This window comes from Oncorhynchus mykiss, chromosome 13, assembly GCF_057628025.1.
Source record: "Oncorhynchus mykiss isolate SJ-2025 chromosome 13, ASM5762802v1, whole genome shotgun sequence".
In the NCBI taxonomy this organism is placed as follows: Eukaryota; Metazoa; Chordata; class Actinopteri; order Salmoniformes; family Salmonidae; genus Oncorhynchus; species Oncorhynchus mykiss.
Genome location: NC_143034.1, coordinates 26835001 through 26849267, shown reverse-complemented (window position 1 = coordinate 26849267; position 14267 = coordinate 26835001). Strand labels below are relative to the sequence as shown.

Sequence of the window (14267 nt, the reverse complement as noted above, 5' to 3'; positions counted from 1 at the left end):
TCAGAGACAGTAATGGTATTGGATGTGGCGCTGTAGAGAATACCAGAGAAGTCTTATGTCACACCTGAAAGAACTCTAACTCATGGAATGATTTTAGAGTTCAACATTACAGTCCAAGTGTGATGAATCCTGTTGAGTCTAGTGGCTGTTCTCTGGAGCTTGGGATGCCACATGGGAGGGATTCTGCACCTTGCCCACCGCCATCCCTGTTCATCCTACCTGACAAGTAGAAAGGTCGAGGAGGTGAGCCTCTCAGTTAGCTGACAGTAATGGATGTCTCTAGGCTCTGTGATGCTGTGATACTGGGTTACTGGTATCAAAAATGTATACACTCACTACTGTAAGTCGCTCTGGATAAGAGCGTCTGCTAAATGACAAAACATTTGAATAAATACATGTAAACTTCGATTGGACCATTTGCTGAATGATTGTGAATAATGCAGGGGTTTTAAATCATTCAATGTTTATGTCTTTAGGATGGATGACATTCAGCTGTGTAAGGAAATCACTCGCCTCAAGAAGGAGCTCCAGAAACTGGTGTCCATACCAGGTATAATCTATGTTTACATTGTGTGCCCAACTATTATTTATTTATTATTATTATTCTTTTTTATATTGTTTTCTTCACTTTAGTTAGGGCAATGAGTATGAGAATAGTGTTTTGGATGGAGAGGTCAACTACTGAGAGGTCTTGAACTGCAGACTAAGGTACAATGGATTGTAGAGGGTTAAATTCCAGACATACTGTAAAACTTGCCGTCAATGGCAGGAAAGATTGCCTCTGATTGGACAGACAATCTCTTCCTGACCTCTGTCCAACACCACACCCTCTACAGGTTCAGAGTACACACAGAATCAGGAAGTGGTGTTGTGTCATAAGCATAAACACTTCTCAACAAACAATACCCATCTTTCATACTCAGCTGGGACCATGTGGGGCTGAGTATGGATAAATTCATTTGTGCTTAATGAAACTGACATTGTCTTTGTATCCTGTGATATGTGTAAATTGTTGTGCTGTAAAATAGTTGGTAACACTTTACTGTAGGTGTCCTTATGCATGCATTCATAAAGCCTTATAACAGCTATATTAAGGCCAGAGGGGTTGTGGTATATGGCCAATATACCATGGCTAAGGGCTGTTCTTATGCACGACGCAACATGGAGTGCCTTATTGCTGCTATGAACTGGTTACCAACATAATTAGAAGAGTAAACAAGTAGTTTTGTGTCATACCCATGGTATATTTAAGCAATAAGGCCTGAGGGGGTGTGGTATATGGCCAATATTCCACTGGATAAGGGCTGTTCTGGTATGTTGGCCACATATCACAAACCCCAGAGGTGCCTTATTGCTATTATAAACTGGTTACCAACATAATTAGAGAAGTTAAAATACATGTTTTGTCCTACCCATGGTACACGATCTGAAATACCATGACTTTCAACCAATTTTTTTATTTATTTTTATTTTACCTTTATTTAACTAGGCAAGTCAGTTAATTAAGAACAAATTCTTATTTTCAATGACGGCCTAGGAACAGTGGGTTAACTGCCTGTTCAGGGGCAGAACGACAGATTTGTACCTTGTCAGCTCGGGGGTTGGAACTTGCAACCTTCCGGTTACTAGTCCAACACTCTAACCACTAGGCTACCCTGCCGCCAATCAGCATTCAGGACTCAAACCACCCAGTTTATAATGTCTGATTAACCACAGCTTTCAGCCAAGCATCATCCAGGAGCCAAACTACCTAGTTTATAAAACACATTATAACATTTGTTATAAGCTGTCTTAAGTAGTTTTAATTAATCATGATTCACAGCATGAGATGTTATAAAACCAGATATAATTATTTTAAAAAATGACTGTTCATCCTGTTGTCATATATTGAGTTTGTTCTACCACTGATTTAACCCCTGTTGACAGTGGATATATTTCGCACAATTGACCCAGGTTCATCCGGGTTTGGCAGGTGTAGGCTATCATTGTAAATAAGAATTTGTTCTTAACTGACTTGCCTAGTTAAATAAAGGTTAAATAAAATAAAATAAAAAAATAAAAATACAGTGACATGTTACCAAATAATTAATAAGTGAGGTCAGTAGTCCCTTCACCATCCACAAAATGTAATAACTGTATAATTTGTACTTAATTCTTGAAATGATTCTTCAGCACAGCAGAATCCTGTGAAGAGATACTGTATACATTGTCATTATAGAAGTGATCAAACTCAAACCCCCCTTTAAACAATGTTTCCCTATTAACATGGAATCCTCTACCGAAATATATCCACTGTCAACGGGTCAAATTGGTGGTAGAACAAACTCCTATCCCGTGTTCATTTCGTCAACAATAAATATCAAGAAAAATACTCATCAACAAACATTTTTTTTTGACGAGAAACAAATTCGGTTTACCCTTTTATCGGTGGATTAATTGTCAGAGTAGAGGACCTTGTGCATTTCAGGTAAAATAACAACCCAATGTTTATATACCAGGACAAATTTGCTAGCAACAGCAAGCTAGCTAAGTTTCCATAAATGTTTAATGCTTTTCAACCTGTCCCCAAATTAATCTAATTGGTTCAGAGATCGCGGACGCATGCACGCGTGCGGTTTGGTCAGCATGTAAGAGAGGGAGTAAACGTTGTTTCTCTTTGAGGCACCTGGCTTCGCATCAGTTCAAAATATTGACAAATGACTGAAGTGACCCCCTGGGAACTGTGTGGGAGAGCCAGGTAGATCAGCTCCATCAGACATCGCAACTGAAAGATGTCAATTCTGCCATTGAGAGGATTACATTAAATATTCTGCATGCGTTCATATTCTTAGGATTGGACAAAACAGATGAAAATATCATTTTCATCTGCTTTCCAATCCTCTTAAAATGTATTTCAGTTGCCGGGCTCTCCCACACAACTCCCAGGCGGTGACTTCAGTCACTCGTCAATCTTTTGAACTGATGCAAGGTCAGGTGCCACACTTGTCTTGTAATTGACCTGAACTAGAAACAATAATGTTTACTCTTTACTCTCTTTCTTACTTTCATGTAGGATATTTTTGCTTTGATCACATCAGAAGCTCTATTTTCCCATGAGAGCTGTTATTCATCCGTCTGTGTTGCTGCTCTCGCGCAGCGGTCTGCAAATGCGTGTTGAGGTTGCTTTTTTCCTATGGGGAAAAACTAATGCAAATGGTTGAATATTAGAGGAAAACTAATGCTATTTAAATATTAGGATTAAAGTAATACTTTGGGAAAGCATAAATTCTCCCCTTTTCAAGAAACCACTGTTATTTACCCCCCTTGATGGTTATGATGGGGAGAAAATCTGAGCTTTAAATTATTTAACCTGTAGCCATAACTTTATAGCCTATATGGTTAACTATGGCTGGCATTGGTTATAATCTGCCACAATATCAATATTGCCAGTTAAGGTACACGAGGGGATAGTATACTCGATCAGTTGTTCAATTTGTCTGGATCTACTAAAAGACCCAGTGACTACTTCCTGTGGATACAGCTACTGTATGGGCTGTATTGAGGGCAGCTGGGATCAGGATGACCACAAGGGTTTCTACAGTTGCCCTCTGTGTATGGAAAGATTTATCCAAAGGCCTGTTCTGAAGAAAAACACTCTGTTGGCTGACTTCTGAATCTGAAGACAGGACTCCAACCTGCTCCTCCAGCTCACTGTTATGCTGATTTTTGAGAAATGGAGTGTGATTTTTGTTCTGGGAGAAAACTCAAAGCTGTCAAGTCCTGTCTGGTGTGTCTGGCCTCTTGCTGTGAGACTCACCTCAAGCCTCACTATGAATCTCCTACCTTTAAGAAGCACCACTTGGTCCAAGCCACCACACAGCTACAGGAGAAGATCTACTCTCATCATGATAAACTACTAGAGGTTTACTGCTGGTCCGATCAGCAGTTTATCTGTTATCAGTGTTTGTTAGATGAACATAAAGGCCATGAAACAGTCTCAGTTGCAGCAGAAAGGATTGCGAAACAGAGTGATTTGGGGGAGACATTCCAGCAGAGAATCCAAGGGATAAAGAAGGAGAAGAATAAAGTAAGAAAGGCTATGAAGTCACTCAAGCGATCTACATAGGGTGCGGTGAAGAACAGTGGAAGTATCTTTACTAGCATGATCTGTTCCATTGAGAAAAGGCACTCTGAGGTGAAGAAGCTGATCATAGCCCGGGAGAGGGCTGAAGGGATTCATGTTGAAGAGCGATTGGTGCGACTGGAGCAGGAGGTGGTTGAGCTGAGGAGGAGAGGCAATGAGCTGGAGGAAACTGAGGACCACATCCATTTCCTCCAGACTGTCCAGTCTCTCTGTGTCACTCCTGCATCTGAAGCCTTACCTAGCACTGTCGACCAACATGTCTCCTTTGAAGATGTGAAGAAATCAGTCTCCGGACTAAAAGAACGACTGGAGGATGTATTGGAGGAGGAAGTGGCCAAGATATCTGGAAATGATCAGCTCACATTGGATCCCAACACAGCACATAACAAACTGTATCTGTCGGTGGGGAACAGAGATGTTAAATGGGACCAGTGTCAGTTGTTGGAATATCCTGACCATCCAGACAGATTTACCTTCTACCCAGAGGTGCTGTGTAGGGAGGGTCTGTCTGGAGCCTGCTACTGGGAGGTACACTGGGACGGGGATGGGTCAGTTTGTATAGCTGTCTCATATCAAGGGATCAGCAGAAAAGACAGAGGCAGTTTGTTTGGGAAGAATGATCAATCCTGGTGTTTAATCTGCTCTGACAATAGCTGCACCTTCTACCACAATGATAAACAGACTGATATCCCTGTCCCCTGCTCTTCCAGAGTAGGAGTGTACCTGGACCACAAGGAAGGAACTCTGTCCTTCTATGGCGTCTCAATGACCCTCCTCCATAGAGTCCAGACCACATTCACTCAGCACCTCTATCCTAGGTTTGGGGTAGATTTAGTGGGTTCTGTGAAGATAATGGCATTGACACATTAAGTTTGATAAAAATGTAAGCAGAAAATTGCATCTGGTGATCTGTTTCTTTTGTCAAAATGCATCCACTGCATGTGGGACCTAACACAATTTGTGCTTCATAAAACCTTTGTTGTAAATTGTTGTGGATTTTCTGATTTCTGATTTTTCATGAGTTGTAAGTGCTGTAAAATAATGATTAAGACTGGATTCAATCCATATCGCTGAAGTTCAGCGCTCTAGAGCAATTTAAAGGTAAAGGTCATTTCCCATTGAGCCGACGACATATGCAGCGTTTACCGGGAATGCAGTCTCATCTAACACGGAAACACTACCTTTACATTTCTATCACCCTGTAGCGCAGCTCTACAGCACCACAGACTGAATCCAGTCGTAAGTGAGATCATTAAATCCTTCGCCAAGCACAAAATGTATGTCATGTGTCAGTAATGATTACAATGTGTTAATATCGACTTGGGGAATGAGACACTGTGTAATCATACATTATCATGACCAAAGTGATCAAACTCATAACATTTTTTCTGTTACAGACAATGACAAGTCCAACGAGGACAGACAGAAAGAGGAGGATCTTCTCCAGCAGATCCACAAGCTGGTGGAGACCAGAGATTTCCTTGTTGACGATGTGGAGTTTGAGAGGCTAAGGCAAGTGTGACCGACTGGGGTTCGAAACCAGGTGTCATGCTCACCAGAACACTGTTAGCTCTCTGAGCTAAAGCCTAGGCATTTTACCTTGGGGTCCCAACGTACATACAGTATGTCGTCAGGTCTCAAACCAGGTCATCACGGGAGCGTGGTTCTGAACCACCTATGTTACAGAACTCTGTTCCATCTGCCTTGTCCCCCCCCCCCCCCCGAAATACAAATACAATACGAGGTAATAATTGATTGTTTTTGAGGCATGTGAAGACACTCATCCATTTTTCTCTCCTCTACAGGGAAAGGGAGGAGGACAAAGAAATGGCTGATTTCCTCCAGTCCAAGTTCCCCAGAAACTCCAAGAAGAAAGGTGTGTGTGTGTGTGTGTGTGTGTGTGTGTGTGTGTGTGTGTGTGTGTGTGTGTGTGTGTAGTCATAGTGAGTTATTATTTTCCATTCAAATGCTCAATTGTATTTCTCAACATTTTCAAGTATTCACTTTGAGGCAGTAAGAGTCAGTGGCCTTGATTTGATGACGATTTCTTTGGACAGTTTTGCGCCTCTTTCTTGTTAAATTCTTTCTTCCCTACTGAAGCATTTATTTTTGAAACAATGTTTTTCACCCACAAAAATGCATACATCTTTGAACTGGCTCCCCACCGAGCAAAATTAGTTTTCATCAGCGTGTATTCTGCTCATATCAGATCATCTGAAGGCGTGTGTGTGCATGCATGTGTCTGCGTACCCTTGTGTCTGGGTGAGTCTGAATGTGTGTGTCATTATGTCTGATCTACTACTGCATCACCAGTGCTCCACCTGGTACATCCCCATATCCTCTGACTGACTCCACCTCTTCTTCCCCAGGTCAAATTCCAGCCAGACGGCTAACGTCCAGGGCCCAGCAGACCTCGTCCCCCTTCACCAAGACAGGCCTGTCCCTACTGAAGGAGTGCTGTGGCTTCACCTGCTCCATCATGTAGGCCGGGCCCTCGGGGGCTCTACCATGGAGCCAAAATAGAACCCTGTTGCATCACAGTTTCAGCTTTCCAACCCGAGTAACACTTGAAGTACGGACAGACAAGTAGGAGTAGGTTGGGTATGTCGCCAGGATGAGATTAGTGGTGTTTTATCTCCCAGTCTATGCTGCATCCCGTCTGGGCTGTGTTTCTCTTTCACTCCTTTGTTTCTCTCTCTCTCCCTGTCTCTCTCCCTTTCCAACCCTCCCCCTCTCTCTCCCTCCCTCCCCCTCTCTCTCTCTCTCGTTAGGGCTCCAGTCCTATCTGCACTTCTAGTTGGGTTCTATACCCAGTGTCCCCTCTCCGCATCAGGCTCATCCCCCATGAGGCTGTGCAATGATCTTCCGTCGTCTGTATCAGACTATTCTCATTCATCATTGTCAGAGTCCCTCCTACTGCCTCTCCCCACCTCTCAATGGTGTCACCAATGCTCTCAGAGCAGTTCATTCTGGACTATCTCATTGGCACCTTTATACCTAGAACCTGTCCCTTCATCGAAATTAGATGTAAACGTAATTTGCTTGAGTCAGATATTGCTATCAAATGATGTACAAAGCTCTGCTTGTCTACCAGTGGCAGATGTTAAATATTGCTGCCCCGGTGTAGATGATTATTTATGATGCCTGAGACTAAACCCAACAGTGAAGATGTACTGTACAGTATTTTCTCATTGGAACATCAGACATACATCTCTTTAAGCCCTGTTTAGCCTCCTTAACTCTTTTACCTTTCAAATTGCTGTAGTTGCCTTTGAACAGACTTCCCACTGGCTCACTAATTCATAGTCAGCGTTAATTGACGGCAGCCTAATCATGCTGCCAGGTCAACGTTAGCCAGACATGCAACTGATGGGCTAATTGATGTTTCGTGATAAGAGTATGGTTTCGTGATAACGTGACACTAACGTCAGTGTAACGACGTTCGTCTGTAGGAGGAGAAGCGGACCAAAAAGCAGCGTGGTGGTTATTCATGTTCTTTAATGGAAAACTGAACGATACATGAAATAACTCAAATCTACAAAACAACAAACGGAACGTGAAAACCTATACAGCCTATCCTGTGACAACAAACACAGCGACAGGAACAATCACCCACAAACACACAGTGACACCCAGGCTACCTAAGTATGATTCTCAATCAGAGACAACTAATGACACCTGCCTCTGATTGAGAACCATACTAGGCCGAAACATAGAAATACCCAAATCATAGAAAAACAAACATAGACTGCCCACCCAACTCACGCCCTGACCATACTAACTACATACAAAACAAAGGAAATAGAGGTCAGAACGTGACAGTCAGACTTTAAGCAACTCATTAAAAAAAGAGGTCATTAGTCACAGACTTGACAACTACGTCCAATGAAGAGGCCTTTAGGAGTGACTGAACATACTGAACAACTTAGCTTAGCAGATGACTCATCACTCGCTTCCTTTCCTGTTGTTGTTGTTATTTAGTACCTACACTCAAAGTATATATTTTATGGGACTACAAAATGACTCGTCCTTCCACATTGCTGACTTTACACACACTAGAGGTTAGTGTACAGTATACCGATCAGCAGAAAAGGTTTCCACCTTAACAACAGTCATTTTGAGTGGAACTGCAGCTCACTGCAGCTAACATTGTTGCACTGTATTACTGACAGCTTGTTATTACTGACAACGTGTAAAACTGTATAGGTCTACTGTAAACTGTGTCGGTAATTGTCAGTAATTACTGGGCAGTCCGTGTCAGCACGGAACCACAGTTCAGTGTCAAGCCTCTCCATGGCTACTCATTGGAAATAGAGATGATAACTTTTCAGTGGTCGCCCTAGCAACCACAGCGTAGGAAGTCCGAACATACTGTATACAATAAGAAAAAAGCGCTACATTACACACACGCTGGTTTCTGTTGGGTGTGTTTTTTAAAAATGTATTCTCTGAAATCAGGGTCCCTCTGAAGTCTCCTCTGAAATCAGGGTTCCTCTGAAATCAGGGTCCCTCTGAAGTCTCCTCTGAAATCAGGGTTCCTCTGAAGTCTCCTCTGAAAGCAGGGTTCCTCTGAAGTCTCCTCTGAAATCAGGGTTCCTCTGAAGTCTCCTCTGAAAGCAGGGTTCCTCTGAAGTCTCCTCTGAAATCAGGGTTCCTCTGAAATCAGGGTCCCTCTGAAGTCTCCTCTGTAATCAGGGTTCCTCTGAAGTCTCCTCTGAAAGCAGGGTTCCTCTGAAGTCTCCTCTGAAATCAGGGTTCCTCTGAAATCAGGGTCCCTCTGAAGTCTCCTCTGAAATCAGGGTTCCTCTGAAGTCTCCTCTGAAATCAGGGTTCCTCTGAAGTCTCCTCTGAAATCAGGGTTCCTCTGTAGTCTCCTCTGAAATCAGGGTCCCTCTGAAGTCTCCTCTGAAATCAGGGTCCCTCTGAAGTCTCCTCTGAAATCAAGGGTCTTTTCTTTCCTAGGCAGCCCCTAGGACATGCTATTGAATGTTGGTACCATCACCACAACTCAATTATAAAACACAATTTCATCATGCACCATTTGCCACGCTCATCCCTTATTCCCATATAGAACAAGGTGGTCATTTTGTGTTAGCGAGGGGAGGGAAGGAGAGGGGTAGTCTGGCTGACACGACCCACATGACTATACAGTGAAGAGCTGTGACCCACTTTGAGGACTTCGAAAGCTGGTGTTAACCAGACCAAGAGAGATGGAGGAGAGGAAGGATAAGCTAGTGTGAGTCATCAGTAGTAGAGAGAGGAGAGAGCTTTGACAAAGTTCCTGTTGTTGTCGCGAGTGTCCTTGGTGAGCTGCCAGAACGGTTAGTTTTGTCAATCAAACAAGCAGCAAGCATAATCCGGTGACCCCCACGCTCTATCTCTGCACCTCACAACGCTTTCCTCTGAGCGGGGGACACAGGGGAAGTGACACGCGGGTGACATGTAACTGTCATCACAAGGTTGCTATGACCACCCTTGTTTTGGCAGCATACCTAACCCTGAGTTGGTTCTCTCTCCTTGTATCACAGCAACAATGCTGGATTCAAGTGTTAGTTGTCAAGAACTCAATACTTCTGCATTGCTCTCCCACCTAATCCGAATCTGTAAACCTCAACTCAATACTTCTGCATTGCTCTCCCACCTAATCTGAATCTGTCAACCTCAACTCAATACTTCTGCATTGCTCTTCCACCTAATCCGAATCTGTCAACCTCAACTCAATACTTCTGCATTGCTCTCCCACCTAATCCGAATCTGTCAACCTCAACTCAATACTTCTGCATTGCTCTCCCACCTAATCCGAATCTGTCAACCTCAACTCAATACTTCTGCATTGCTCTTCCACCTAATCCGAATCTGTCAACCTCAACTCAATACTTCTGCATTGCTCTCCCACCTAATCCGAATCTGTCAACCTCAACTCAATACTTCTGCATTGCTCTTCCACCTAATCCGAATCTGTCAACCTCAACTCAATACTTCTGCATTGCTCTTCCACCTAATCCGAATCTGTCAACCTCAACTCAATACTTCTGCATTGCTCTTCCACCTAATCCGAATCTGTCAACCTCAACTCAATACTTCTGCATTGCTCTTCCACCTAATCCGAATCTGTCAACCTCAACTCAATACTTCTGCATTGCTCTTCCACCTAATCTGAATCTGTCAACCTCAACTCAATACTTCTGCATTGCTCTCCCACCTAATCCGAATCTGTCAACCTCAACTCAATACTTCTGCATTGCTCTCCCACCTAATCCGAATCTGTCAACCTCAACTCAATACTTCTGCATTGCTCTTCCACCTAATCCGAATCTGTCAACCTCAACTCAATACTTCTGCATTGCTCTTCCACCTAATCCGAATCTGTCAACCTCAACTCAATACTTCTGCATTGCTCTCCCACCTAATCCGAATCTGTCAACCTCAACTCAATACTTCTGCATTGCTCTTCCACCTAATCCGAATCTGTCAACCTCAACTCAATACTTCTGCATTGCTCTTCCACCTAATCCGAATCTGTCAACCTCAACTCAATACTTCTGCATTGCTCTTCCACCTAATCTGAATCTGTCAACCTCAACTCAATACTTCTGCATTGCTCTTCCACCTAATCCGAATCTGTCAACCTCAACTCAATACTTCTGCATTGCTCTTCCACCTAATCCGAATCTGTCAACCTCAACTCAATACTTCTGCATTGCTCTCCCACCTAATCCGAATCTGTCAACCTCAATACTTCTGCATTGCTCTTCCACCTAATCCGAATCTGTCAACCTCAACTCAATACTTCTGCATTGCTCTTCCACCTAATCCGAATCTGTCAACCTCAACTCAATACTTCTGCATTGCTCTTCCACCTAATCTGAATCTGTCAACCTCAATACTTCTGCATTGCTCTTCCACCTAATCCGAATCTGTCAACCTCAACTCAATACTTCTGCATTGCTCTCCCACCTAATCCGAATCTGTAAACCTCAACTCAATACTTCTGCATTGCTCTTCCACCTAATCCGAATCTGTCAACCTCAACTCAATACTTCTGCATTGCTCTTCCACCTAATCTGAATCTGTCAACCTCAATACTTCTGCATTGCTCTTCCACCTAATCCGAATCTGTCAACCTCAACTCAATACTTCTGCATTGCTCTCCCACCTAATCTGAATCTGTCAACCTCAACTCAATACTTCTGCATTGCTCTCCCACCTAATCCGAATCTGTCAACCTCAACTCAATACTTCTGCATTGCTCTTCCACCTAATCCGAATCTGTCAACCTCAACTCAATACTTCTGCATTGCTCTCCCACCTAATCCGAATCTGTCAACCTCAACTCAATACTTCTGCATTGCTCTTCCACCTAATCCGAATCTGTCAACCTCAACTCAATACTTCTGCATTGCTCTTCCACCTAATCCGAATCTGTCAACCTCAACTCAATACTTCTGCATTGCTCTTCCACCTAATCTGAATCTGTCAACCTCAATACTTCTGCATTGCTCTTCCACCTAATCCGAATCTGTCAACCTCAACTCAATACTTCTGCATTGCTCTTCCACCTAATCTGAATCTGTCAACCTCAATACTTCTGCATTGCTCTTCCACCTAATCCGAATCTGTCAACCTCAACTCAATACTTCTGCATTGCTCTCCCACCTAATCTGAATCTGTCAACCTCAACTCAATACTTCTGCATTGCTCTCCCACCTAATCCGAATCTGTAAACCTCAACTCAATACTTCTGCATTGCTCTCCCACCTAATCTGAATCTGTCAACCTCAACTCAATACTTCTGCATTGCTCTTCCACCTAATCCGAATCTGTCAACCTCAACTCAATACTTCTGCATTGCTCTTCCACCTAATCCGAATCTGTCAACCTCAACTCAATACTTCTGCATTGCTCTCCCACCTAATCCGAATCTGTCAACCTCAACTCAATACTTCTGCATTGCTCTCCCACCTAATCTGAATCTGTCAACCTCAACTCAATACTTCTGCATTGCTCTTCCACCTAATCCGAATCTGTCAACCTCAACTCAATACTTCTGCATTGCTCTCCCACCTAATCCGAATCTGTCAAGCCAGTATAGTCACATAACAGTGCCCTCCAGAGGCATCATGCCCATTGAAACTGAGGGACATATGTGCCCCCTTATTATCATCTGTTTATAGGATGAAATTGAAATTGTTTGAGAGGATGTTGCACACTTTAACTTTAAGCAAGTCGATGTTGATGGGAGGATGAGTGTAGCCCAAAGGGTTTATCTTACTTGAAGATTCCAGAATGCACTCTAGTTCGTCTCTCCTTTGTATTGCTGCGTATACTGTGTGTGTGTTTGTGCTCGGGTCCTACTTTAAAGTGCGATATGATGGAGACAATTCGATTCTCTTTTATTACTCCTCCTCCACACATACCCCTCTTTTGTCATTTTCTCTCCTTCCCTCTCTTATCCCCCCCCCCCTCCCTCTTTCTCTCCCTCTTTTGACGAGGTCTCTGGAGCCTGATGTCTCACTCGCTTCATCTCTCTCCCTCTCTCTCTCTCTCTCTCTCTCCTGTCTCTCTTTCTGGGTGTTAGGGAGCAGGATGTGTCTAATGCTGTGTTGCTGTCAGTTTAGCTCCAATGGTCCACAGTCATACGGCCTCTCATGAAACCTGTCAACCAAAACAGTGTTGTGCTTTGTTTTTTCTTGTTTTGGGGAATTTGTATGTGTGAATGATGTATTATCAGGACATTGGCTATTCCATAGAGTGGAGAATCCAGTAAAAACGAGTATTTTTGTATTTGACAGACCTGTTGTTGTTGGAAAGGTTTCATTATTCTGTGTTCATTGATTGTACAGTATGTTTTTATTAGATGTGTGTCTATCCTGAGAATAGTGTGTAAAGTCAATGCTTCAGCGGCTGTATTTGTTGCTGCGTGCATATTGTAGCAATGTTGAATTGAATCGTGTAGCTTACTATATTTATGTATATTGAATGTCCAGTCATTCATCATCTTTGCTTCACTGAAATATGTGTCGTAACAGGGAAATAATAAAATGTCCAAAGAACCTAAGTGGAACCGGACAAAGCGTAATTCTAAGATGATATATTAAAAGATTGTGTATGTATAATCTGTGCCAAATATTTGGGAATCGTATGAAATTGTGTAGCATAATAACACAAGCTATGGATTTAAATACTGTATATTGAAAAATAAATATGGAGAATAAAATGGTAAGAAGATATTGTTTATTCCTACTAACTTGTGCTCCGTATGTGTGTCCATTTGCTTCAGCTTCAGAGTTCGACCTGCCCTGCACCACTGCCCTAGAGAGTTATTTTATCTCAGCAGGGCCAGTATTGGCTAACGTTGCTAATTAGCGGCACAGTGGCATCTGCCGCTATCAGGATGCTAATTGCTGGAGCATTAGTACCTTGGGCTTTACTGTTTCATGATTTACGGAGTCTATGCCCTGATGGGTTTGTCTATAAAGAGTTACTCGGACTGATGGAGAGACCTGGTGGGTTACGTAATAGAGAAAAGGAGAGACCGGGGGAAAAGCAGGAGCTGAGAAAAACGTTGGTTGACTCGACAAACAAGGTGAACTGGCAACGGACTAACAGTGAACAGAGGTAAAAATACACAGGGATAACGGGGAAGATGGGCGACACCTGGGGGGGAGGAGACAATCACAAGGACAGGTGAAACAGATCAGGGTGTGACACACCATACATCACTGAGTGACTGCCTCCTTATTTTCAAGCTCAGTGGTGGCTGCATCATGGTATTAGTATGCTTGACATCGGCAAAGACTGGGGTATTTCAGGACAAAAAGAAACGGGATGGAGCTAAGCACAGGCAAAATCCTAGAGGAAAACCTGCTTCAGTCTGCTTTCCACCAGACAGTGGGGGAGGAATTCCCCCTTCGGCAGAACAATATCTTACAACAAAAGGCCAAACCTACACTGGAGTGGCTTACCAAGACAGTGAATATTCCTAAGTGATCAAGTTGTGACTTAAATCTGCTTGGAAATCTATGGCAAGACTTGAAAATTGCTGTCTAGTCATGATCCCCAACACTTTGCTTGAAGAATTTAGAAAATAATCATAGGCAAATATTGCACAATACATGTGTGCAGAGCTCTTATGAGACTTACC

The 14267-nt window shown here is 43.0% G+C and overlaps 2 protein-coding genes and 1 pseudogene across 2 annotated transcripts in view; all 3 read left to right on the top strand.

Annotated features, from left to right (window-relative positions):
* LOC110485803 (bMERB domain-containing protein 1) overlaps positions 1–7842 on the top strand; it is a 39250-nt gene extending 31408 nt beyond the window's left edge. The window contains exons 3-6 of the mRNA XM_036940468.2: positions 477–550; positions 5521–5635; positions 5929–5999; positions 6493–7842. Of these exons, the coding sequence (XP_036796363.1) occupies positions 477–550; positions 5521–5635; positions 5929–5999; positions 6493–6608 (376 nt within the window). The 3' untranslated portion in view covers positions 6609–7842. The remainder of the gene's footprint in view (positions 1–476; positions 551–5520; positions 5636–5928; positions 6000–6492) is intronic.
* On the top strand, positions 3420–4105 carry LOC149978799 (E3 ubiquitin/ISG15 ligase TRIM25-like; annotated as a pseudogene).
* LOC149978798 (stonustoxin subunit beta-like) lies at positions 4055–4993 on the top strand. The gene has a single exon (XM_090194535.1). It carries the CDS (start codon positions 4142–4144, stop codon positions 4991–4993), a length of 852 nt encoding a protein of 283 aa, XP_090050661.1. The 5' UTR covers positions 4055–4141.
* Positions 7843–14267: the final 6425 nt, after the last annotated feature.